The 27408-nt window shown below is 47.2% G+C and overlaps 1 protein-coding gene across 3 annotated transcripts in view; it reads right to left on the bottom strand.

Moving 5' to 3' along the window:
- LOC146854879 (sodium- and chloride-dependent betaine transporter-like) overlaps nucleotides 1-27408 on the bottom strand; it is an 898269-nt gene that overhangs the window by 475083 nt on the left and 395778 nt on the right. For all 3 annotated transcript variants that reach the window (XM_085652289.1, XM_085652287.1, XM_085652288.1), the window contains exon 2: nucleotides 2880-3091. In XM_085652289.1, coding sequence (XP_085508415.1) covers nucleotides 2880-3087 — 208 coding nt within the window. In that variant the 5' untranslated portion in view covers nucleotides 3088-3091. The remainder of the gene's footprint in view (nucleotides 1-2879; nucleotides 3092-27408) is intronic.

Raw genomic sequence — 27408 nt, 5'->3', positions numbered from 1 at the left:
TCATTACAACGACGTGTTGTTACATCGCATGCCATTACAACGCAAGTTGTTACAACGACTTGCTGTGGGGGGCCACAGGAGTTTGGAATAGCATAAATGTACTAGTCCAACTCCAGTGTGTGCAACAGTAAGGAAGGTGGTGGATTGAAAATCCAACAAATCTAACACCTTCTGCCTCTACAGCAAGTGGCAGGTATTGGGAATTGCATTATAGGTACTTATGTGGTAATTCCTGATCAGAAAGGAGTATCGCTGCCATGTTTGGTATATTTGGAATAGTGGTGATAAATTTTGCTTATTGGTGTAGGTGGATATTTCATTACTATTGTAGAAATGCCACTTTTACAAAGTGGGCATTTCTCTGTGCTTATGACTTTGCAACCTGACTCCAATCCACGTCTAGGCCTGCTTGACAGCTACCCTTTGTGCATACTTTCCATACAACCATCACAAAGGGAGGGTTGAGTGTGACAGGGTAGGACCTGCCTTTATCTGGATACTGAATGGTCTTCCTGGGCTGGGAGAGATGAAGGCACTTATATTCGTATAGAGTGACTCCTGTGTTCATACAAAGGGCTTGTTTATCCCCTAATGTACTTCTGGAGCCAGGGATGAGTTGTAAGGGGGTGTTGTGCACTTCTAAAGATTCTTTTGAAGTTCTCACCGATCAAACACATTTTGAGTATAAGTACAGGGGCTCTGACCCCATGTTTTTAGATAGACACTACATGGACTTGTAACCAGACGCTGCTGAATCAACAGACTTCACATTGCCAGTAGGAACTGTTATGCTCCCAGGAAGAAACATCATTGCCCAGCAGTTGTGGCTCTTCAAAAATTAGAGACAGAATTTGCCGTAGCCTCTGTTACTGCTTTTTAAAAAAATGTTTTGAAATACAGGAAAACGATCATGATGTGATAATAAGTTAAATGAAATTATGTTTACGTACGTGCTGTCATGTCCATTATTGTATATACAAATATTTGTTTTATATATTTTAATACGTTTTTTACTATGTGCTTTTATGGTTATATATTTGTAACCAAATAAAGTATTATTGAATATTGAATATTGACTTGTTTGTTATGTTGACCTGTGGCATGCTGGTCTGCAAGAAGGATTGCCACTTTGCTGCGAGGACTTTGGTTTGCTAGCCTGCTATTGGTTCTTTGCTTTCGCTCTCCCTGTTGTTTTCCTGGGACCAGCGAATTCCTAGAAGTGGCCATAGGACTCTCAGTCTGGCCTTCCCAGTCACCTACCATTAGAGTGTGGAGAGTGCTTCACTGGGGATGGATCTTTGCTTTGAAGTGAAGCATGTGGTGAGAGCTTCTCTGTCTCTCCTTTCCCAGTGTGCCAGCATTCAGCGCGTGGTGAGCGCTGGTGCCCAGTGAAGCCATCACCAGTAAGGACAAAGGAAACTTCATCCTTGCGGGTCGCCATTCCAGGGAGAGATCTCTCCTTACCAAGCATATCTGAGACCCTACCCCGCAGCACTGAGCCGCCTGCCTTCTAACTTAGACCGCCATTGAGAATTTCTCAGCAGACCTCAAAAGCAGCATACTTGTCATCTCACGCGCCCAGCTGTTCACTGAGGGAGTGTCCCCATGAAGGAAAGAGTGTTGGAGGTGTCGCGCATTGCCTAGGGCATGTCCGCAGGTGCTGTGTGCTGCCTGTGTCTCCAATGGAGACTTGACATCGAGCTTTGCAGAGTGAGTAAGCCTGCAGCCTTCTGCAGTCCTCCATGACTGGGAAGCCTTTCCCTGTGGATACTGCACACACTACTGGGCATGGGTGTTTTGCCTGGAAGTCGTGTCTTCCCGGGTGCTCACTGGGGCCCGGTGAGCCGAAGTGCTGAGCCTTGTTGCATGTGAAGACCCGGGGGCAGAGGGCTCAATCAAAGAACTGTAACTCCCCCAATAGGAGAGTCCACATCTTTGACAACATGATCTGAGTAGAACACGCAAGTCTAAAGCTTACAGTACTACTACTAAGAGACATGCATGTGCTGCTATGCCCGGCCCTTGGTCCCCAATTACCATATAAAGTGTAGCAGGAGCACAGGAGCGTGGTGCCCTGTCTTTCAATAGTAATATGTGGTGATCCCTGTGTCTTGGTTCATTACCTGCTGTGTTACCTGCCCTGAATGCATAATATGTGTTGCTTTTCCCTGCACTGTCAGGATTACTTCTGGTTCTGCATAATATGCACAGTAATGGTGTTTTGGTGACGTGCAACATAAAAACCTTACTTTTATTGCACTCATTGTGATGCTTGACAATTGCCTAGTAGGCAAAGTAATTATTGGTTCGTGTTTTTTTAGTCTAAGTTGTATATAGAATACAGTTTATTTTTTTATATATTATTACTGTGTGGAGTCTCTTTTGTGGTGTATTCATTGTGTTGCTGGTGTGTGTGTGTGTGTGTGTTGCACAAACGATTTACAGATTGCTTCTGGGCTAAGCCTGACTGCTTTTGCGCAGCTACCATAATGAAGAACTTTGGCTTACGAAGCTAGAACTTTGGTACTTGCAATAGTCGTCTACACTATGACAGATCCCATGAACTTCAATTACACCTAACTGCATCTGTTTCAGAGATACTCTTTCACAGTATGTCTACCCTGCCTTAGATAAAAGCGCCAGAGATCAACCTTTACAAACCAGGCAGGAAGCATATCAAGTGAGAAAAGAAATGCATCAGTGATGCATTGCACGACTGAATCGCAGTCACTAAAACTCACTTTGCGCCCACATTCAATTCCATTGTTTTTTTGCGCACTTTGCCACTACAGAGACTCACTAGCCAAAACCCAATCAGTTGAGGCCCAGTTCTGTAAAGGCACATCATGGGTGACTGACAAGTGAATGTTTGGACTTACCGCCTCCATTTTTGTAGCATAGGTAGGGAAATCTCCACACATTTCCAAGGCCAATAATCTCCCCGGCCACAGACAGCACAAACTCAACCTTGTTGCTCCACTGTCCCCTGTCTCTAGTTTCTGCTTGCTCCTCTTTCCCCCTCTTGCCATGGATCTGAATGGGCTTCACCACCGCATTGGAGCCATCCAAGTAAATGTTACTGTCCATGGCCCTGTATGTGCACAACAGAGGACAGAGAGAGAGAAAGAGAGAGAGAGAAACAGTAAACGGTCAAAATGTGTCGATCATAAATAAAAGCCCAAAGACATCAGTACGCCATTGTCGGTTTTCCACACTTATGTTGAGTAGTTTAACAAAATATTAAAATCATAACTTATTCACAACAGAAGTCATTAGAAAAAAAGTGACTTTCCTCTTTAAAAAAATGCCTTGATAGCACGACACCTGCCTCAGAGACTCAGCTAGAAGATAAAACCCTCTCAAATTACACTGCTGTTCTGTGGTGCTACCGGCCTGAGGGTGAAGGCAACTCTGCCTTCTTCAGCCAAGTCCAGTGGTGTCTGTGCCCCACCAGACAGCAAGAGAGGGCTGTAGAGCAGCTCTGTACTTCACTAGCAGGCTGGGAGCTATTCCTTCTGCACCTGGTGCTGAGCCTGTGTTAAAGAAAACACAGAATACATGTTTTTCTGTCTTCCAGCCCGGCCTGTGGGTATGGTACCAAAATATCATCTAAATAGAATGCTGGCTGACGTAACTATTGTTGTATAAAACTCGTCTACAAAGATATTGACCCATTGGAGTTAATAATAAACAATCTGCACCAAGACACTAAGGGCCCGATTCACAGAACTAACTTAAGACAAAATCCTAAACTTACTACCAATTTGGTATTCACAGAAGGCACTTACTCATTTTGGTATTCACAGAAGGCACTTACTCATTTCGGTATTCACAGAAGTTAGGAGTCCTAACTTTAGGACTCCTAAATGCCTTCTGTGAATACCGAAAGTCTTAAAATTAAGGATTTTTCTCAGTTTAGTAGTAGTATAGTTAGTACTCCTAACTTTAGGACTCCTAAATGCCTTCTGTGAATACCGAAAGTCTTAAAATAAGGATTTTTCTCAATTTAGTAGTCCTAAAGTTAGGACTCCTAACTTTAGGACTCCTAAATGCCTTCTGTGACTCCCGAAAGCCTTAAAATTAGGATTTTTCTCAGTTTAGTAGTAGTATAGTTAGGACTCCTAACTTTAGGACTCCTAAATGCCTTCTGTGAATATCGAAAGTCTTAAAATAAGGATTTTTCTCAATTTAGTAGTCCTAAAGTTAGGACTCCTAACTTTAGGACTCCTAAATGCCTTCTGTGACTCCCGAAAGCCTTAAAATTAGGATTTTTCTCAGTTTAGTAGTAGTAAAGTTAGGAGTCCTAACTTTAGGACTCCCAAACTGAGAAAAATCCTAATTTTAAGACTTTCGGTATTCACAGAAGGCATTTAGGAGTCCTAAAGTTAGGACTCCTAACTTCTGTGAATACCGAAGTGAGTAAGTGTCTTCTGTGAATACCAAAATGAGTAAGTGCCTTCTGTGAATACGAAAATGGTAGTAAGTTTAGGATTTTGTCTTAAGTTAGTTCTGTGAATCGGGCCCCATATTTATTACACAATAGTTATGTCAAATAATATTTCCATAGATGATATCCTGACATCCATGAGCAGCGCTGGGGCTATGAGTGAGTATCGGTACAGGAAAACTCAAGTCTCAGAATTCTCTGTGCTTTGCTTCAGCCATGAAAAACAGGATGCCTTTTTTGTAGATGGATAGATAGATAGATAGATAGATAGATAGATAGATAGATAGATAGATAGATAGATAGATAGATAGATAGATAGATAGATAGATAGATAGATAGATTATTTTTATGTCAACTCCTTCAAAATAAATAAGTAATATAAAACGGGATGACTGGTAACATGTGATATGGTTCTACATTGCCATCTCAGCAGTTATAGTAACATTTAAATACCACTCAGCAGTCGAGTGATTGATAAATACAGTCAAGTGCAATAACTCTGTCTTCCACATTTGTTGGAAATAACATGGGGGTTCGGTGTTTCCGCATCAGTTCCCACTTGGTTTTGCCAGTATTTCCCTTGGGCACCTCTACTTTCAGTTACTCGTCCCATCAGGGTTCATATGGTACCAGAATATCGTGGCCTAAATATTGTGTGGCAAAAATATTGTATACCAGAAATCATTTCGAAAATAAATGTCCCATCGGTGTTAATAATAGGATATGTACACCTAGTGGACCAATATTTTTGTAAACAATGTTTAGGCCGCATTTTTTATGTCAGTCAATATACATGTTGATCTCTGTCATACAAACCAGTTTTACAGGACCACATTTAATGAGGGTTTACATGTGACATAACTGAGAATGCTCTAGGCCATTGCTCCCAATTTAGCTCAGGGCAATAGACCTTTGTAGTTGCCTGAGAAGAAGAGGGGTTAACATCAATTTAAATCTCAAAATACAGTGTGATCTTTAGGACCACACAATTAAAGACTGGACCAGTAACCTGAGGTTAAAAGATTTATTATAAGCACAAAACAGGCTAATATAAATCCATCTCAAGAACATACTGTAAAAGCATAAAATTATCAAAGGAAAATCGAGGCCTCTTACAATATTGGTCCTCAATATCAAAGACCATTAAAGAATCTCCGTTTCAGCTATACAAGATATGAGGAAAATACCTTGATGCTAGACACATGATTTCAATCCTTGTCCCCATACATGAAAAAGATGTGCAGCATCTAGTAAGCCCTACACTAAACTAAGGATAGGGGAAACCCTATTGATTCCAAATAGCAAAATAACGTGTCAGCATCAGAACATCTATAGAAGTTCTAAAGTATAGAGTCATGTATAGCATTAAGCTACACGATCAGTAATGTCCTCCCTTCAAGCTGATAGAACCAACTGGTAACGCTCCCTGTGTTGCTCATTAAAATCATTTGACCTTCCCAACTTTTCCTCACCTCTCTATCCCTGAAATACAATGTGCTTTTCACTAACTAACAAATGCCTTTGGTCAGCACCTACAATCATGCTAACTTAACATTTCTATTTAAACATTTTGATATTCCAACCTTTACAAAACTAGAAAGATGAAATCTGTAATAATGAATCAAGCTATATTGTGCAGTACACTTATGTGTGGCACGATAACCACTACAAGTAATTTTAAGTGAAAACTGTGAGAAGTTGGCCTGATATGTAGTGCTCACTATTCTAGTGATCACTGTGTATCATTCCAAACAACCCTTATTGATGATTGGTTGTAAGTCAACCTTATAGACCAGCTATCCTAGTAGCGTGGATACGATCAGTCTTAGGCTAAACTCTAGAGGGCGTGTTAAGCCAGCTGTTTACCATCACATATACCCCTTGAACACCAAGTGAAAGGACACCACACAAGTTGTTATGAAAATAAAGGATATTTATTTATAACAAGACTACCCTGGCTCTTTATGAGTCAGGGAGCTAAGCACAATACAAAACTCTTAGGAAAATACTTCTGGTTGCACAATTTACACAAATGCCCGAGGGCACGAAACCATTACACTGCAAGTGGAAGGGGAGAAGTTTAGAAAGTCTAAAGTGACTGATTCCGGAGTGATCCGATCAGTGGGACTAAACGTAAAAGGAACTGGACACTTGTAAAGCGAACCTGCGATGGAGCACCGAAATGCTCGAGTTACCTAGCCCAGAGGCTGCGGCTGTGGAAGGTTCGGCAAGATGTCGGAAGTCCTCGTTGTAGTCTCAGAAGCCTGAAAGAAGAGTTGCTGGCAGGCGACCAGTGTCGATGTTCAGCGAGATCCAAACCTGGATCGGTGATGAAGGAAACCTGAAAGCAGAGGGGACTCAGTTCTCAACCGCTAGCCAGCGATCGTGTGGGCACCAGGAGGGTACCGGCTGAAGTCACCTCGACCAGGTGAGTGGATGACGTCGGACTCGGCCGTTCCTCGGACCAGGAGGCGTGGCGGCGACCAGGATGGAGGGCGAGCTGTCCCACGCAGGTGTCTGCTGTCGATGATGCTGGGCCCAGGAATGGGGCAGTGGATCTTGGCAGTGGCAAGCCCACGCGGTGGATTCAAGATGGCGTCTGGGGTGGACCAGGAGGGTCCGGGGTACTCCTCTGTTGAAGGGGAGCAAGAGCCAGTCTGGAGCAACCAGACTAGTGATGAAACAAACGTGGTGCGTCGTGAAGAGGGCCACAAGCCGGTCGGCAAGTGGTCGAACAACGCGGTGAACAGCAAGGAGCGGAAGGGCCCCCACGCAGTTCTCGGGGATGCTGGGGAGGCAGACTTCGGTGCTGGAGCTGCTCAGGGTTAGGGCTTCTCAAACCCTAGGTGCACTCACTCGAGGGTCCCTCGGTGGGCGTGCTAGATAAGCGTCGTGCAGGTTCTGAAGATGGCCGGTCCCGCAGGTCTCGTCACACCTACGACTCTCAGCTGGGCTGATGAGGTAGGTAAAAGGTCAGAGATGGCAGGGAACTCGGGTCTCGTCGAGCTGGGCAGTCTTGATCCGTGGGAGAGACTTACAGCAAACCGCAAGCGCTTAGGTGGTGCCTGCTGGTGCAGGGTGGCTACTCCTTAGCCACAAGGGAGAGTCTTCAGAAATAGTCAAGAGTTCCTTTCGTGGAAAGTAGTTCAAGATTCAGAATTATCCAATTTGGGAAGGGGACTCGCTCCTACCTTTATTCTAAGAAAAAGGGGCTGGCCCGTGACTAGGTTCTACCTATGGGTGGAGCCAGGGGGGGGTGGTTACACCCCTCTCCTTTGTCCGGCTTCGCCCCAGCTCAGGGGCTGGTGTGCCCCCGAAACTGGTTTGAGCCGGGCTATGCACAGTGAGCACCGGGGTGCCACTGGCAATCACCTTCCTTTCAGCCCTGCCTACCTGGGATACACAAACCCTGTCTGGGATGGTGCTAACACCGCCCTCGACAGGAAACCCTTTGTCCAAGCTCCCCTCGCTGGAAGGTCTCCCAGCAGCAGGAGGTCAGACTTGTGTCTGGTGGCAGCATCCATTTTGTGATGCTGAGGCTTGAGTCAACTTTAACCGGGGTTCAAGGTTACTTCCATGTCGTGCCCCTCTAAAAGGGGGGAATGCTAACCCCGTCGCCGGAACTGGCGAGGGGTTCGTATTCCAATTCGTATGACACCTTACTCGACATGTGTAGGTGATGCGATGCCAAAGTTAGCAAATAACCGCGAGGATTATAATGCATTTAAAAGTAGTTGGCCCGCGTCACCATGGAACGGCTATTAGGACTTGGTTCCGCAAGCCGTCGACGGGCTCAGCTCGCGCCAGAGCACCGTCCCACATGATTCCCTGCACTCTGTCTTCAGGATTGATAAGGCCTGCCATAGGAGTGACTGATAGGAATCCATGTGTCCATTTCAGGGTTAGGTGTAGGAATACTACACCTACAGCAACGGGTGATTACACCACGTGGCCCCAGCTGTCGTGCAGCCAGTTGTGTCAGATTTGGGCGGCCATTCCGGGGGTGGCATAATACATGCTGCAGCCCCTGGTAGGCCCTGGGTACACCGATGCCCTGGATACCTGTGGTATGCTGAGACAGGGACTGACAAGGCGGCCCAGTTCCAATTGGTGGATGCACCTAATGTACATGTGTTTAATTTCGAGAGAGAACAGCTAGGCTGTGGGTCTGATTGGCAGGCCCACAGCCGGGGAAAGTCGTAAACCAATGAAGCAAAAGCAAAAAATCTGGGTGATCATAGGATTGCAGACCCTACTCTCCTACATGACCCCCCCCCCAAACTTTGGGACAATAAGCTAACCTTGACCAGGTGAGTCTTCTTTCTCTAAGTGGAAATACCTGGAGAGCCCATCTGCATTGCCATGATCAGTGCCAGGTCTATGCTCCACTGTGAAGTCCATCCCCTGTAGGGAAATGGACCACCTAAGTAGTTTGGGGTTTTCACCCTTCATTTGATTTAGCCACAAGAGGGGCTTATGGTCGGTCTGAATCTTGAAGTGAGTGCCAAACAAGTATGGCCTCAACTTCTTCAGGGCCCAAACCACAGCAAAGGCCTCCCTCTCAATAGCTGACCAATTCTTCTCTCTGGGGGTCAGCCTCCTGCTAATAAAAGCTATGGGCTGGTCATGACCATCAAAATTCAGTTGAGATAGAACAGCTCCCACACCCAGCTCCGAAGCGTCTGTTTGGACAATGAATGGTCTGGAGTAGTCTGGACTCTTTAGGATAGGTGCTGTGCACATGGCCTGCTTTAGGTCATCGAATGCCTTCTGACAGCTTGCTGTCCACTGAACTTTTTTTGGCATCTTTTTACTTGTCAGGTCGTTTAGCGGGGTCACAATGGATCCATTATTTCTGACAAACTTACGGTAATAACCAGTCAGGCCCAAGAAAGCTCGAACCTGAGTCTGGGTGGTTGGAGGAGCCCAGTCCTGGATGGCCTGTATTTTGCTCTCCAATGGTTGAACCTGGCCTCCACCTACAAGGTGGCCCAGGTATACAACCTGTGTCTGCCCTATCTGGCACTTAGTGGCCTTGATAGTGAGGCCTGCCTTTTGCAGGGCCTCTAACACTTTCCTCAGGTGGACCAGGTGATCCTCCCAGGTGGAGCTAAAGACAGCGATATCGTCCAGATACGCCGCGCAGAAGTCGTCCATCCCAGTGAGAACTCGATTCACCAGCCTTTGGAAGGTGGCAGGTGCATTTTTCAAACCAAAGGGCATTACCACGAACTGATAATGCCCACCCGGGGTAGAAAATGCTGTTTTGGGCTTGGCCTCCTCAGCTAACCTGATTTGCCAATACCCAGCTGTCAGGTCAAACGTACTTAAGTAGCTGGCCGAAGCCAACCGGTCGATAAGTTCGTCTGCTCTTGGTATTGGGTGGGCGTCAGTCTTAGTGACTGCATTGAGACCTCTGTAGTCCACGCAAAACCTCATCTCTTTCTTACCGCCCTGGGTGTGAGGTTTCGGCACGAGAACTACGGGACTAGCCCAGGGGCTGTCCGAGGGTTCAATGACTCCCAGCTCCAACATTTTCTGCACCTCCGTCTCGATGCAGTCTCTGACATGATCAGGTTGCCGATAGATTTTACTCTTTACGGGCAGACTGTCCCCAGTGTCGACCTCATGGGTACACCAATTGGTCTGACTGGGCGTCAGAGAGAACATATGTCGAAAGGATTGAAGAACCTGTTTACAATCCTTTTGTTGATGTCCAGAGAGGCTGCCACAAAAGACAACACCATCTACTGACCCATCGTCAGGGTTCTGAGAGAGCAGGTCCGGGAGAGGGTCACTCTCCTCCTCCTGTCCCTCATCTGTGGCCATGAGCAAGCCCATGCCCTCCCTGTCGACATATGCCTTGAGCCTGTTTACATGGAGCACCCTGTGGGGGCTCTGGGGAGTTCCTAGGTCCACCAAGTAGGTGACCTCTCCCTTTTGCTCAATGATCATGTGGGGCCCAGACCATTTGTCTTTGAGTGCTGCTGGGGCCACTGGCTCCAGCACCCACACCTTCTGTCCAGGCTGGTACACAGTCAAGACAGCCTTTTGGTCGTGCCAAGCTTTCTGTAATTCTTGGCTCGCCTCAAGGTTTTTAGACGCCTTTTCCATGTACTCCGCCATCCGCGAGCGGAGACCGAGTACATAGTCCACAATGTTCGATGCCGGCTTTCTGAGAGGTCTCTCCCATCCTTCCTTTACCAAACAAAGGGGTCCCCTTACAGGATGTCCGAACAGAAGTTCAAAAGGGCTGTAGCCAACCCCCTTCTGTGGGACCTCTCTGTAGGCGAACAAGAGGCAGGGTATCAGGACATCCCATCTCCGCCGAAGCTTTTCAGGTAGTCCGTGAATCATCCCTTTTAGGGTCCTGTTGAATCTCTCAACAAGCCCATTGCATTGTGGGTGATAGGGTGTGGTGAACTTGTAGTTGACACCACACTCCTTCCACATTGCAGTCAGATATCCCGACATGAAGTTTGCACCTCTGTCTGAGACGACCTCCTTAGGGAAGCCCACTCTGGAGAACACTCCAAGTAGGGCCTGTGCCACCACAGGTGCTGTAGTGGTCCTAAGTGGAATAGCTTCAGGATACCTAGTGGCGTGGTCCACCACCACCAGTATAAACTTGTGCCCTGATGCTGTCTGGGGTTCCATTGGTCCGACAATGTCGATCCCCACTCGTTCAAAGGGTACCCCCACCACCGGTAGTGGTATGAGGGGGGCCTTTGTCGTGCCACCTGACTTACCGCTGGCTTGGCAAGTGACACAGGAGCGGCAAAACTCCTTCGTATCTTCGGACATGTGGGGCCAGTGAAAGTGTGGAACAATTCTGTCCCAAGTCTTATTCTGGCCTAAGTGACCTGCAAGGGGAATCTCGTGGGCCAAGGTAAGAAGGAAACCTCTCAGAGACAAGGGGATGACCAGCCTCCTGGTCGCACCAGGTTTGGGGTCTCTTGCCTCGGAGTACAGGAGTCCATCGTCCCAGTACACTTTGTGGGTACCTGTGGCGTTCCCTGCAGCCTCAGCAGCAGCCTGCTGTCTGAGGGGTTCAAGGGAGGGGCAGTCTAACTGTGCCTTCCCCAGGTCTTCCCTGGAGGGTCCCCCTGAGCCCAGAAACTCAACCTGCCCAGGTTCAAGCTCTTTCGGCTCAGTTTCCCTCAGTTCTTTAAGGTCAGCCTCCTCAGAGACTTGATCCACGACCTGGGGCAAGGGGGAAGGCGAAGCCTTACCCTTACTGCTCCTCTTATTGGAAGGTGTCTGGTCCATTCTTCCAGGATCCAGCACCTGTTCAGTGGGGCACCTTTTGGCCTGTGACCTGGTCACAGCAAGGACATGTGCTGGCAAGCCTAACATTTCCATGTGAGTCCTCTGCTCCACTTCTGACCATTGTGACGTTTCCAAATCATTGCCCAACAGACATTCTACGGGGAGGTCTGAACTAACCACAACCTTTTTCGGGCCACTTACCCCTCCCCAGGAGAAATCAACAACTGCCATACTGTGATTGGTAGTGACGTTGCTGGCATTGGTCACTAGGTAACTGGTACCTAGCATGATCTGTCCAGGGTCCACAAAGTTAGGCGTCACCATGGTGACACTGGCACAAGTGTCCCTGTAGGCCTGAGCCACTTTTCCATTAATCAAAGGTGTCTGTCTGTATTTGCCCAAAGTATTGGGACTGGCATCAGGGGACATATCCATATCCCCTGTACAGACAAGGACGGCCTGAGTGAGTGTGCCGACTAAGTCGTCACTCCCCTCGGTTCCCAAGGTTAACCCAACTAATGCCTTGGGAGGCGCACTACCACTGCTGACTGTACTAGGGGGTGCAGGTGCCTTAGGGGCTGCAGTGGCAGGAGTTTGCCCTCCTTTCTTGGTGCACTCACTAAACCAGTGAGTCTTACTTTTACAGTATTGGCACCACCTTTTTGACTGGCCTTCTTGAGTCTTCTTCTTCTGTGAAGCCTGACCCCCACCCTCTTTGGTTTGTTGGGGACCTGTCGAAGACTTCTGGTCATTTTGTTCGTTTTTGTTACTACCCTTCTGGTCTGCTTTCTTCTGACCACCCTGGTTCTGGTTCTGGTTCTGCTTGACCTTTGTTCTGACCCATCTGTCTGCCTTCTTTCCCAATTCTTGGGGAGAGGTCAGATCCGAGTCGACAAGGTGCTGATGCAACAATTGGTTCTGACAGTTGTTTAAAATCTGTTCTTGCATGATAAGATTGTACAATCCTGTGTAATCAGTAACCTTGCTACCCAGCAACCAGCCTTCCAAAGCCTTAGTGGCACAATCGACAAAGTCAGTCCAATCCTGAGACTGAATCTTCTGGGTGTCCCGGAACAGCACCCGGTACTGTTCCGTGGTTAAGCCGAACCCATCAATCAGTGTGTTCTTCAGGACTTGGTAGTTGTTAGCATCCTCAGCTCTAGTAGTGAGAAGCTTGTCTCTTCCTTTACCTTCAAAGGAAAGCCACAGTATAGCTGCCCACTGACTTGGGGGGACGCACTGGACAGTGCAGGCCCTCTCCAAGGCAGTTATCCACTTGTGGATGTCGTCCCCTTGTTTAAAGGGGGGCACTATTTTACTCAGGTGTCTAGTGTCTATACCCCTGTCTTTCTCTCTATTGAGAATGCTGCCACCAGTGGGATCTAACCCACTTAATTTCTGCTCTCGGGCCAGGGCAAGTCTTTCTTTGGCGAGGGCAAGTTCTTCCCGTTCGATCCTCAGATTGACTTCCCTCATCTTCGCTTCATGCTCCCTTCTCTGAGGGGACGTCATTCCTCTCTGAGAAGATGCCTGAGAGACATGTGTGTGAACCGATCTGCCAGAGCCTCTGGAGAGAGACCTAGCTCGTCCGTTCCCAAGGTTAGGCCTGCTTGAGCGTGGGCCCGGGGCTCCCCCAGTTCCATTCTCATGCCTGCTTAAGTTGGTCCTTGTAAGCCTGCCGACTACCACTGGACCTTTGTCTGCCTCGTCTCCTGATAACTCCTCCTCGTCCTCCTCCTCTGTGTGGAGGTCGAGGTCTGGGTCACCGAGGGTTCCCTCTAAGGGAGGCATGTTCCCATCAGCATCGGGGGGACCTGTGTTGGAGGACCTCCTTGCATCGTACGTCTCTAAGAGACCTATCAGAAATGCGATGGTAGGGTTAGAACCCTGGTTTAGCTTCCTGGAGGCACACAGTTGTCTCATCTCCTTGAAGCTAAGAGCTGCATATCGTGACACGACCTGTGGAGGGTCACTGACCACTAAGGGAGTCTGCGAAGACTCTCCGTGGACCGACATGCTTTTCTTAGTGAGGTGTAAGTGATGCACCTACCTACACTATGTGTTTACCTACTGATCCCTTGCTAAGAGTTGTAGTCAGGGTGTGCTAAGCCCTGTTACACTACAACAGCCGGTTCAGTAGAACTCGGAGTATTCTAAGTTAAGTTATATGTACCTGGGTACTTATGTGATCTTTCACTGCGATATTCTTAGGATACGTGTGTGGTAAAACAACAGCAAGCTCAAATCCCAACCGCTGCTCACCAATGTGAGAAGTTGGCCTGATATGTAGTGCTCACTATTCTAGTGGTCACTGTGTATCATTCCAAACAACCCTTATTGATGATTGGTTGTAAGTCAACCTTATAGACCAGCTATCCTAGTAGCGTGGATACGAGCAGTCTTAGGCTAAACTCTAGAGGGCGTGTTAAGCCAGCTGTTTACCATCACATATACCCCTTGAACACCAAGTGAAAGGACACCACACAAGTTGTTATGAAAATAAAGGATATTTATTTATAACAAGACTACCCTGGCTCTTTATGAGTCAGGGAGCTAAGCACAATACAAAACTCTTAGGAAAATACTTCTGGTTGCACAATTTACACAAATGCCCGAGGGCACGAAACCATTACACTGCAAGTGGAAGGGGAGAAGTTTAGAAAGTCTAAAGTGACTGATTCCGGAGTGATCCGATCAGTGGGACTAAACGTAAAAGGAACTGGACACTTGTAAAGCGAACCTGCGATGGAGCACCGAAATGCTCGAGTTACCTAGCCCAGAGGCTGCGGCTGTGGAAGGTTCGGCAAGATGTCGGAAGTCCTCGTTGTAGTCTCAGGAGCCTGAAAGAAGAGTTGCTGGCAGGCGACCAGTGTCGATGTTCAGCGAGATCCAAACCTGGATCGGTGATGAAGGAAACCTGAAAGCAGAGGGGACTCAGTTCTCAACCGCTAGCCAGCGATCGTGTGGGCACCAGGAGGGTACCGGCTGAAGTCACCTCGACCAGGTGAGTGGATGACGTCGGACTCGGCCGTTCCTCGGACCAGGAGGCGCGGCGGCGACCAGGATGGAGGGCGAGCTGTCCCACGCAGGTGTCTGCTGTCGATGATGCTGGGCCCAGGAATGGGGCAGCAGATCTTGGCAGTGGCAAGCCCACGCGGTGGAGTCAAGATGGCGTCTGGGGTGGACCAGGAGGGTCCGGGGTACTCCTCTGTTGAAGGGGAGCAAGAGCCAGTCTGGAGCAACCAGACTAGTGATGAAACAAACGTGGTGCGTCGTGAAGAGGGCCACAAGCCGGTCGGCAAGTGGTCGAACAACGCGGTGAACAGCAAGGAGCGGAAGGGCCCCCACGCAGATCTCGGGGATGCTGGGGAGGCAGACTTCGGTGCTGGAGCTGCTCAGGGTTAGGGCTTCTCAAACCCTAGGTGCACTCACTCGAGGGTTCCTCGGTGGGCGTGCTAGATAAGCGTCGTGCAGGTTCTGAAGATGGCCGGTCCCGCAGGTCTCGTCACACCTACGACTCTCAGCTGGGCTGATGAGGTAGGTAAAAGGTCAGAGATGGCAGGGAACTCGGGTCTCGTCGAGCTGGGCAGTCTTGATCCGTGGGAGAGACTTACAGCAAACCGCAAGCGCTTAGGTGGTGCCTGCTGGTGCAGGGTGGCTACTCCTTAGCCACAAGGGAGAGTCTTCAGAAATAGTCAAGAGTTCCTTTCGTGGAAAGTAGTTCAAGATTCAGAATTATCCAATTTGGGAAGGGGACTCGCTCCTACCTTTATTCTAAGAAAAAGGGGCTGGCCCGTGACTAGGTTCTACCTATGGGTGGAGCCAGGGGGGGGGGGTGGTTACACCCCTCTCCTTTGTCCGGCTTCGCCCCAGCTCAGGGGCTGGTGTGCCCCCGAAACTGGTTTGAGCCGGGCTATGCACAGTGAGCACCGGGGTGCCACTGGCAATCACCTTCCTTTCAGCCCTGCCTACCTGGGATACACAAACCCTGTCTGGGATGGTGCTAACACCGCCCTCGACAGGAAACCCTTTGTCCAAGCTCCCCTCGCTGGAAGGTCTCCCAGCAGCAGGAGGTCAGACTTGTGTCTGGTGGCAGCATCCATTTTGTGATGCTGAGGCTTGAGTCAACTTTAACCGGGGTTCAAGGTTACTTCCATGTCGTGCCCCTCTAAAAGGGGGGAATGCTAACCCCGTCGCCGGAACTGGCGAGGGGTTCGTATTCCAATTCGTATGACACCTTACTCGACATGTGTAGGTGATGCGATGCCAAAGTTAGCAAATAACCGCGAGGATTATAATGCATTTAAAAGTAGTTGGCCCGCGTCACCATGGAACGGCTATTAGGACTTGGTTCCGCAAGCCGTCGACGGGCTCAGCTCGCGCCAGAGCACCGTCCCACATGATTCCCTGCACTCTGCCTTCAGGATTGATAAGGCCTGCCATAGGAGTGACTGATAGGAATCCATGTGTCCATTTCAGGGTTAGGTGTAGGAATACTACACCTACAGCAACGGGTGATTATACCACGTGGCCCCAGCTGTCGTGCAGCCAGTTGTGTCAGATTTGGGCGGCCATTCCGGGGGTGGCATAATACATGCTGCAGCCCCTGGTAGGCCCTGGGTACACCGATGCCCTGGATACCTGTGGTATGCTGAGACAGGGACTGACAAGGCGGCCCAGTTCCAAATGGTGGATGCACCTAATGTACATGTGTTTAATTTCGAGAGAGAACAGCTAGGCTGTGGGTCTGATTGGCAGGCCCACAGCCGGGGAAAGTCGTAAACCAATGAAGCAAAAGCAAAAAATCTGGGTGATCATAGGATTGCAGACCCTACTCTCCTACAAAAACGACAACCGGTCACAATTTATAAAAGAAACATTAAACACACATGTGATTCATTCTCACTTATTGCTGGTGAATGCAATGCATTAAATGCATTTTAGCTCACCACCTTACAATCTAAACCTATGGAACATTCAATATCAGCAATCCAGATGTCCCTGAAAAGGAAAAGAAATTTTAACAAGCCTACACATATATGTCAAAACACACAATAGATGCCCCTTATCATGTTAATGTTATTGTGTCACACAAGTACATAAGTCCAAATGTAAATATATATGTTGCTTAGCCAAGCGTTGAATGATGGAGACAAAACTATGCTACTTCAGTTTGTTCCACCTATTACAGTTCGATATCTGCATAGGAACATCACATCATGCATGTTACTGTGTTACTCATGTTATTGATGCGTTTGTCTCTAAACAATTGGAGCTAAATTCACTGAACGGTCCCTTACCGGGAGAAAACCTTGTTTATATAAACCAAGGATCCCCAGCTCTGGCTAATACCAGAATTGTACAATAGTATAGTGTGCCTTGAGCAACCTGCCTTGCTGTGTGTAGAAGACAGCGTGCTGAAACATCCTGTAGGAATAGAGGTATGTCAGTTAAGTACACACAGTACTAGTTTGCACCAATTGTATAAGGTGCAAATACAAATGCCCTCCCTTGATTGCCCCTAGACCAGAGCACCAACAGAGGAGTGATTTGGGATTTGAATCCTGCAAAGTAAGGATTGATTTGATATTTGGTTTTCATAGAGGTGCTCGACTAATGTTAAGGGGGAAGGGCCACTATAAAATACTGAGAAAGGGATAGAAGATTGTGCAAGAAAGACGTGGGCCCATTGCCAGTAATGAGCTGAGCATGGTTTTCAATTGCATCAGCATTGCCTCAATTACTAGCTTGTAGTAAACCAATCAGGTGTGCCCAGGAGGGAATCCTGATGAAAACATCTGGAATTTGACTCACAGCTTTTACTCTAGCTGCTGGTAGAACAAATGATTTGTCCATTTTCAACCTGGAAGGTAATTTAAGAAATGGTCTCTCTCAGTGTACCTGTATTATAAATTATACATTTCTGGGATTAAACCAGGAATTTAGATATGGTATGATGTTCATTGTTTTACATGAATTAATTACTCAGGTTAATTTTGGATATAGCACATTGCTGAACATACAAGCACATGCCAAGCAATATTTCTGTAACAACCAGCGCTTTTCTTTCAAAGTGTTCATATGTAGTTTCTCTTATTGGAATCTACTTGCCAGTGAAGTCACCATGCCTTGCAAATAACGAGGCCCTGATTATGAGTGGGCAGCAATAGGGTATGGTAATACAGATACCCTGAGAGGCCTCATTCACTGGTTGTGGTAATCACTTCATATTCAGAGTTGACACTTTGAAGTAGGGTAATTACATCCAGAAATGGGTCTTTGGTGTGTCTAGTTCCACACTTCTTAGAGATTTCCGATAATTTTTCTTCACATACAATTCAGCAGGCTAGCCCTACTGAAATGAATCAGATAAAACTATTGGGATGTGTGAATTACTACATTAACATTTTTTCTCAGGTGCAGTCAGGTACTGTGTGGTCCTTCAGACCCTCCCTCAAGCGTGGAAGGATCACTTCTCGACTGCACCCATTATTATGGGCCCCAGGTTCAAATAAAGGGCATGTGTAAATAATGCACATGAGCATATCCAGTAACTGTGGTCCTGACCACACTCACAGAATGTGTACATATGCACTCCCCGGCCTGCATTAGAATAGGGTCAGACTCCACATCACAAAGTGGGAAGTGCAGGTAAGTATTGCATCTCACTTCCCCCATAGGAAGGGTTGGAGTGTTAATTATTTTGGGGCTGACAGACATTCAGAGTGCCCTTACCCAGTCTGTTTGCACAAGCGTCTGTATTTGGAGCATGCGCATTGCCAAGGAATACTCTGCTAATTGTGGGAATGTCTGCCCACAGACAGATGAGGTAATGCCCACATTTGAATGAGTGGCTGCTGTTGTGATGCCGTCTGTAAATTTGCAAACCGACATGCATAGTAGTCATGCCAATGATGTCTGTGTCATTTGGGACAACGGCTCAAGGACTAATGGCGGGTTAAGAAGTATCTTCTGAAAGGTAGGAAGAGTGGAAGATTAGACTTTTAGGCCTCCACCTCCCAGCAGAGAGCCTGGCAGTCTTCTCTCCTTTCACCTCCTCTCCACCTTTGAGAGATGAAGCCTCTGCAAACACAGAGCATAGGACTAGACCACTAGTGCTTCCGCTTCTACACCTGCCTGTGGTGATGCTCCCAAGTGAGTCCTTCCCCAGTCAGCCGAGTGGTAACTCAGTGCTCCATTCTAAAACACTTCAATCTCTATTTGAATCTTGCACTGATCCTTCAACAATCCGATATTGCATATCATTTGTACGTGGATCACATGCAGCTTTACCTCCATCTCTAGATGATGTACTTCATGTTCAACTGTGGCTTTTGACCAACCATTTAAAAGTAAACGCTCTTAAGACTGACTCATTTCTCCCTGCACAATGCTCCTCAGATTGAATACAGGCTTATCAGCCTACATGCACTCAATTGCACTTCCAAAATCACATTCCTTCGAATAGAACTGGACAAAAACCCAAATATGCTTATCTATATCACCTCCATGGCCAAAAGTGCCTTAAACCAACTCAGATTTTTAAAATAAGAGTCAAATCTTTTATCCCATTACTTGACTTCCACCATGTTGTACAAGCGCTTGTAATCTCTAGGCTTGACTATGATACTTCAATTCTAGCTGGCACGCGGAAATCTCACTTCTCCTCTCATGAAGGCCAGACTTAATATGGCTGGCATACTAGTCTTGGGAGCCAGACACTAAGACCACATTACACACTCGTAGATCACACTCATGAGGCTCCTGACTGAAGCCAACAGAATTTTAAATGAGGCTTGCTTTACTCAAAAGCACTACATCTTGGGACCCCTAAATACCTGCCCCGCAAACTCATAGGGCCCGATTCACAGAACTAATTTAAGACAAAATCCTAAACTTACTACTTTTGGTATTCACAGAAGTTAGGATTTTGTCTTAAGTTTGTCTTAAGACAAACTTAAGACAGACTTAAGACAGTCTTAAGACAGACTTAAGACAGTCTTAAAACAGACTTAAGACAGTCTTAAGACAGACTTAAGACAGTCTTAAGACAGACTTAAGACAAACTTAAGACAAACTTAAGACAGACTTAAGACAGACTTAAGTTAGGATTTTGTCTTAAGTCTGTCTTAAGTTTGTCCTAAGTCTGTCTTAATTCTGTCTTAAGTCTGTCTTAAGTTTGTCTTAAGTCTGTCTTAAGACTGTCTTAAGTCTGTCTTAAGACTGTCTTAAGTCTGTCTTAAGTTTGTCTTAAGACAAACTTAAGACAAAATCCTAACTTCTGTGAATACCAAAAGTAGTAAGTTTAGGATTTTGTCTTAAGTTAGTTCTGTGAATCGGCCCCATACATTCCAGAGGAAGCCACTCCCTGCGCAGCTCGGACATGCTATTTCTTCTTGAGCCGCCTAGATTTAAGAAACTTATGCTCCTTCACTGGAAGCGCTCCAAGGATCTGGAATTCACTACCTCCGGAGATTCACACAAACCCCGTCCCAGCCTCTTTCAAGAAGAGCGTTAAATCACTTCTGCTTGGAAGATATCTAATGAACTGACCTGTCATTATGTACTGAAGATAGTCCCTTGAATCCTTTCAGGGAGGTGAATTGATGTTCTCCCTTTCTCTCTCTCTTCTGTATCTAACCCTTGTAAATTACCTTTATTGTACATAACCTTTAATCTGTTCTTACCGTAAATTGTTGTCATACAGCTCTTTGATACCCCGGGGTCATGTCTGTGCCTTAGAAACTGCTTTCTAATTTACTTTTGGGGATATTCTCAAGAACGTGTGATAACTACCGCAAAAGTAGCTTAACGCAAACCTTCACATCGCAGTCTATCGCGGGAAAATAACTCTGTGTTTACATGGTATTCGCAAGCCGGCGGTACCATGCGAGAACGTGTCAAATGTCCGGGATAAAGTCAACGTGATGCCGCAAAAATGCGAAACACAAATGCAAAAAAATCTGCGATTACGCCAATCGCGATACAAAATTCAGCGAAAAACCTGCAATTCCCACGCGTCATGCGTGATAATGCACCATAAAAACAACAAAAAAAATACACCAAAACCCAAAGAAACTGCATAGCACCATGAATGCCCCCGGACCGAGTGCAGAGGGCAACTCGAACCCCACAAGCCCCACAGACCACCAGCAAGGAACAACGGTGTCGGGGAAGGCCAAGAAGAAGAGGGAGAGGAAGACGGGGTGCAGTCCGCAGGAAAACCAGATCAGAACCACGGAGGTGACAGAACACTACCATCAACTGAACGTCAATATGACAAACGTGAATGCAGTCGAAGTGTCAAGGAGGTCTATGGAGGAGGACAAGAGGCATTGACATGATGTGAAAAGCCAAACCAAGCACAAACCCGCTGCCAATAGGAACGCAGCAACGGCGACTGGAGGTGGGAGTCGTGCGCCACAGAAAGAGCAGGAGCAAATGGAGGCCACAGTCATCAGTGTGGAGACGGTGCAAGGAGTTGGGAGTACGGACACAGCTCGATAGGACCTGACACAACATCAACAGGGTGAGTAACGACCAGAGACTGGGAGACGGGGGTGGGGGCGACGGGCACAACGACGTGTAGCACACCGCACACCCACAATGACCCTGGATCATGTCCCTCATCCCCGTGGCAAACTGCAGCCATACACACAGCAATCACAGCACATCACACGACAAAGTGGTACAAAGTGCAACACCAACACTGCAAAACAGAGGACAAAACTGGGTACGCCCATGCACAGAAACAGGCCAATCACATTTAACATAGCAGGAAACTGTGAGATTGAAATGTACATGTACAAACTCACATCCATCATGTAGTCCCACATGTCCACTGTCTTGACTCAAATTGCAGCACCTCCCAAACAGTCACAATGTATATTGTCATACAGTCTGCATGTAAACAAGAACAATGCGCCAACATACATGTCAACACAATGTCAACATGCATCTCCCCTTCAAATTGCAGAGGGACAAACAACACGTCCAGCAGAGCAGACCATACAACTCATCAGTGATGCTGGAGAGGATCACCAAACCTCCGACACCAATGCCCTACAACAGCTCATGGATCTCTTAGTCAACCCACCGCCAGGATCAGGGCAGTTAAGCTACATAGAGGAGACCCAGGCCCCTGCATAGACCGCACAGCAGGAAGCACCTGACACCACGGCTGGCTCCCAACACTCCACCGATGCATACAACGCACTCCAATGCCAAGTGTCAGAATGCCAAAAGGTGGTGGCCGAACAGGTGCGGGTGGGGTCAGAGCTCATGGAAGCCGAACTAAATCACATTCGTGGGTGTCTAAGTCCCATCAGGGTCCACCTACACCCTACAAAGGAGACCCACACTGCGACAGAGACACATGCATTTGCACATGTCCTGTAATGAACCACGCCCAGAGCCCCAGAATTATTATCCACACACCCACGCCGGACCTCCGTACGACGGCCCAGTCCACTCCCCTTACATATAGAGTGGGTGATGACAAAGCTACACGTCCAAGGCCCTACCCGCTGCCAGCAGGGACATGGTTGTGTCCACTGTACACAGCACAATGTAATGTTGTAGGGCCCGGGACCCTCATGCATACATTATGACCACACGGACACACGCAGATACTGTGAGGGACTGGCTACGGGTACGTGCACCCAGCCCCTTTATTGGCAGGGTCACATGTACAGTGACGCCTGTGCTGGATGTGTGTGGGGTGAGTGTAAGCCAGCCCGCAAGGAGTGGTTGGTGCTGGCAACTACTAGAACAGTGAACACCATCAAAACGGAAACAGAAAACACCAGCATTACAGGGACAACTGCGGAGCATCATGGTGGTAGCCGGAGCAAGTTCAGAGGTCACACAATGAGAAAACAGAAGTGTCCATGAGTCAGTGGCACCTGTAGTGCTGAGCAGGGTATCAGGCAAATGATGGCATCCACAACAGGTGTGAGCAACTCTGATAGTCTGGCAGTAAGACACTTTGGACTCTGGCAGTTGGTGTTTGGAGATGGTCCTGGCGGGGGTGGCGTGTGCCTCCTGCGGTGATGCGACGTCCGGGCTGCTCAGGACTCGATTTGAAGTGTGAGCCCTGGTGGACCGCAGTTGAGGCCAGAGGCAGTGGACATTGCAGGGCCACAGACACATGGCATCGATGACCCAAGGCTATCGTCTCAGAGGCCATACAATATCTCTGCAAACAGGGTCCCTGACTTGAGCTGCACAGAGTTAGTGGCCCCGGATGCACTGTGGCCGGCACAGGCAGTAAGATAGGGCCACGCGAGCTGAGTGGGTCCTCATTGATGTCCAAGGTGAATGAGGCGGAGGGTTGAGGGGGACAGAGGAAGCTGTCCTCCAGGGCGTGATGCAGAGGGTAGAAGCTGTCCAGAAGCGGCAAATGGAGGAGTGGAATGCTACTGCCTCATTTTTGCCACCAAGTCAGTATCACAGACAAGATGATGACGACACCCCCCAGTCCATAGACTCAGTCACCACCAAAGTTCAACCAGAAAGTGTCCATGGATGTCGGGAACAGACTTAGTGGCACTGGAGCTGAAAGGGGATGCAGTCTGCAATGAGCCTGTACAATGATATCAAATCTGCCATTAATGAATCGAGATTGAGTTCTGAAAGGGTGACTTACTCGGCCACAGTGTAGGCCCGAGGCAGCGGTCAGCGCAGGACAACCACTGTTCAGCGAGCTCCTCCTGGAACTCTAAAACACGACGTTGAAATGGTATGTGGGGGTGACTTGTGGTTGACGGAGGTAGGAGCACCAGAGCTGAGCTGGTGTTCAGTCAGCAACGATGCCGTGTCCTGCCTGGTACGGACTGGATTGGATTGATGTGAGGCCTGCTGGACCGCAGTGTAGGCCGAAGGCGTAGTCATCAACAGCCCACAGACACATGTGGTTGGGATGCTTTGCACAGACTTGGTGTCACTACATCGAAGGGAGTATAGTGATTTAAACTCCGCATTAATGTGTGTACTCAGACATTGTATAATCAAGACTCAGAAGCGCTGGTTGATGATGGACTGATGGAAGATGTAGGAATCATGCACACTGCCTGGGTGGTTGGCATTGAGGTTGGTGGACATTCCCCGGTGGTCCACTGTTGCCTGCACATTGATGGAATACGTGTGCTTTCGGTTGCGGTTATTGTGTGCAGTGTTGCCAGGGTGCACAAGTAGGACATGTGTGCAGCCAATTCCCCCCTAAGACGTGCGGAAGCCACATGTGGCGTAGACACCTTGCTTGGTCTCCAGCTGTTCCAGCGCAGTGTGGGGGAAGTATAGGTAGTGTGGTACCAAGCTGATGATGGCATCCAAGACAGTTGTGGGGAACTTGAATTGGGCTGGCTGTGAGACTCCTCCGACTCTGGCAGTTGTTGGGTGGAAGGTACCAGAGACCAACACGTGCAGCACAGCCATCAGCTTTGTCTGAGGTGGGATGTTGGTTGTCCGCTGTGTTGGTGCCGTCTGCTTGTGGGCAATGGTGGTCAGGATGCATGGGATGGTTGTCCTTTTGAGCTTGTAGTAAGCACTGACGTTCTCTGGTGTTGGGTCTGTGGGGCTGGTGTGTTTTCTGAAGGTCCGCTGTCTTTATCTGCGCTGCCTCTGTGGTGGTCTGGGGGGGGTGGGTGTGCTGTCCAGGGGGAATGACGGTCCTGGGGGGGTTGCGGTGGGTGTTGTGTCCCTGTTGGGGCTCTGAGCTGAATGATCAGTGGCTCCATGGCATCTGTTGGTCTTCAGGTGTGGCTGTGGTCTGGGCTCCCTTTTCTGGTGCCAGTTGTCGTCCGACTTTGCACCAAGTCAGAGCAGGTGTTAATTTCCTGCTGCTAACGCGCCTTATCACATGTTTTGTGATCTTATCGCCGATCTGGCCAGTAGTTGAGAATGTTGAGGTGTGGTGTTGTCGCAGCTTTTTGCTCGGGAACGCCTACTCTGCATCTCATTAGCGATAGTTGCCGGGGTCATCTGTGGCATGTTTTTTGAGGATGCTATCGCCGGAAAACTGGTGATATCGGCTGTTTGCAGCAGCTTGTGGATGGGGCGATTAATTTATCGCCAATTTGGCTGCGATAAGGTGCCGATAACTTGGCAATAGATCCTTGAGAATATGCCCCACAGTGTGTTAAAATTGAGGACATTTTTAATCTAGTCACTAACAAAGCCAACTCACGACTACAGATAAAAATAAAAGGCTTTTGAGACCTTTGGCAAGCACATCAATGTGGTCTTGACTATTTTTCTCTATCAAATCTTGTCTGTGTGTGTGTGTAAATTGCATTTTTATACATTTAAACACCGTATTATTCTAGTGTTGAAGCATGGGTAAGTAAAAGTGGGTAGAGGAGTGATTGAGAAATATGTTACAATGATCTGAGAATGGAAGATGAAGCATGAACCTTCTACTAGTCAGTGAATTATATCAATTGTTACCACCATAGCTGAAGAAGAACCTGTCCTTTAATCTGAAATCTGGCTGCACATATAGGAATGCTCTCATATACACCAAAGCATTAAACAGTTCTCAAAAACATCTTCGTCACAGATTCATATTGAATATTCTACTTTTCTACACAGATGTTCCTGAATCTAGTCCAAACATTGTTGCTATATTTCAATAGTGCACTTTAGGACTTTTTGCAACTGTGAACTAAAATAGCTTTCTTGAAAAGATGTTACTCTTTCGTTCAACAATCAGTTCTTCATTGATTGTGACACTACTGATTTGTAGTGTAGAATAACTACGTCCTTAACTGAGTTAACAGTTGTAACAAAAAAATAAATGGTTGAATAACTATGTGTGCCTACCCTGGAGTGCCCTACTCCTCCCCATTCAACCTGCCAAGTCCTTTCTGCTTGTGTAAGTGATGCCAGAAGTCCATGTGAGGCCATCATATTGATGCTGGACCATTCATAGGAGTGGAACCTGTTTCAAAGTTTACAAATATGTCTTTTAGGGAATGAGAAAACACGGCAAATGAGCATCTGGCTTAATCTAGAGAAATTACCCATAATTGCTGTCTCATCAATAATAAAGATGGCAGATTTTTGTTAAAACTGTAAATAAACATGTTGCATCATGACTTAGGGACCCTTTAAAAAGTGCGAGACCTGGAGAATAATAACCTTCCCACGTTCCAATGGACCTAGAAGGAAGTGCTGTCCTATCCCCTTGCTGTGGACTTGGCAGGATCCAACACTGCATAGTCCCAGAGTCCCCCCCAACAGCATAACACTGTCAAAGCGTTCTCTGTTAATCCAAGTGAAAAAGCCCCGTACCTGCGTCACGATATATGTCTCATCTGATTTGCTGTTTCATTGTAATACTATAATCCCTCCAAATATCAGGGGAAAGTGAGAACCTAAACAGGTGTGCAAGGTTTTTTTAATATCACATCTGAGTTCTGGTGTTTCATTGGTCCCAATCGAACTAAATGATTCATGTTCGCCTTTGAAAGCTTTTTAATATGAACACTGTGTTTAAAGAATGTACTAGACATAGTTTAATCTTCTTGAACACACTCCAGCCCTCCATTCCTTAACTGATATTTAATTCACTTTTATATTTTTATGATTCCGCGTTTTATCATGAAGTGCTACTTAGATTGTTTAACACAGTGGTTCCCAAACTTCTGACTCCTGAGGACCCCCATTGAGTCACCACTGGAAGCCGGGGACCCCCAAGCAATTTGTAGGATTTAAATTTCCAACATTAAAACAGTATTTCGAAAAAAATAAACACACGTGTGCACACAAACCAAATACTCGAATTACTAAGGATTTTAGGGGCATATTTACAAGTTCCTATTGCAATGGGAACGTCACTTTTTGTGATATTCCTGTGGCAATAGGGGCTTTGCCTTATTTACAAGGCAGCATTTAGCCACTTATTGTGGCTTAACACTGCCTTGTAAATAAGGCTCCCTTTCACACAATGCTTAGCGTAAAAAAGGTGGGCAGTGGGAGTTGCAGGGGGCATTTCACTCCAACACCCATTGATTTTGACGCTGCCCTCTATTTAAAAGGTCAGCTTAAATAGGAGACAGCACCAAAATTAAGACCATGAAAAACCTGGTCTTAACTTGGCAAAATGCCTTATTTCTCCTCGTTTTTTAATGACGTTTTGTAACTTCCATGTGTGCTGCATTAGGCAGCACACATAGAAGTGACAAAACAGCATTACAAAATTGTTCATGTGCAGGAAGTGGGAACATAGCAGCATCAGGATAATGATAGACTGGGAATAAACATATGTTGCTAACTTTTACCATGCAGTTTGCAAGCAGCTCTTTGATGACAGTTTATAGGACACTGCTAGATTACGATTGTCCCTTATGGATTGCACAGTGACAAAAGAATCTCTGTGACAAAATCAGTAACCCACTAACCTATGCACATAAAATACTGTTTTTTAAAATGCATTGTACACGTTCTTTGCAGTAGGCATATTAACCCTCCGTGTCACATTAGATAAGTCAAAGCTGCCACTGGACAAAATTCTCATCTCTCACCAGCAGGTACATTAATCACTGCCATTTTCTTGACACTTTTATAGTTGCTGGAAAACTGCTAATTTTACAAGGAACTTTGCAGTGCTTTTAAAACTGCTGCCTGCTGACCCCCTGGGAATGTGCCACGGACCCCTGGGGGTCCTCGGACCCCAGTTTGGGAAACACTGG

The sequence above is a fragment of the Triturus cristatus genome, chromosome 4_1 (genome assembly GCF_964204655.1).
Source record: "Triturus cristatus chromosome 4_1, aTriCri1.1, whole genome shotgun sequence".
Classification (NCBI taxonomy): domain Eukaryota; kingdom Metazoa; phylum Chordata; class Amphibia; order Caudata; family Salamandridae; genus Triturus; species Triturus cristatus.
The sequence above is the reverse complement of the archived record's forward strand: the minus strand, read 5'-3'. Positions and strand labels throughout refer to the sequence as shown.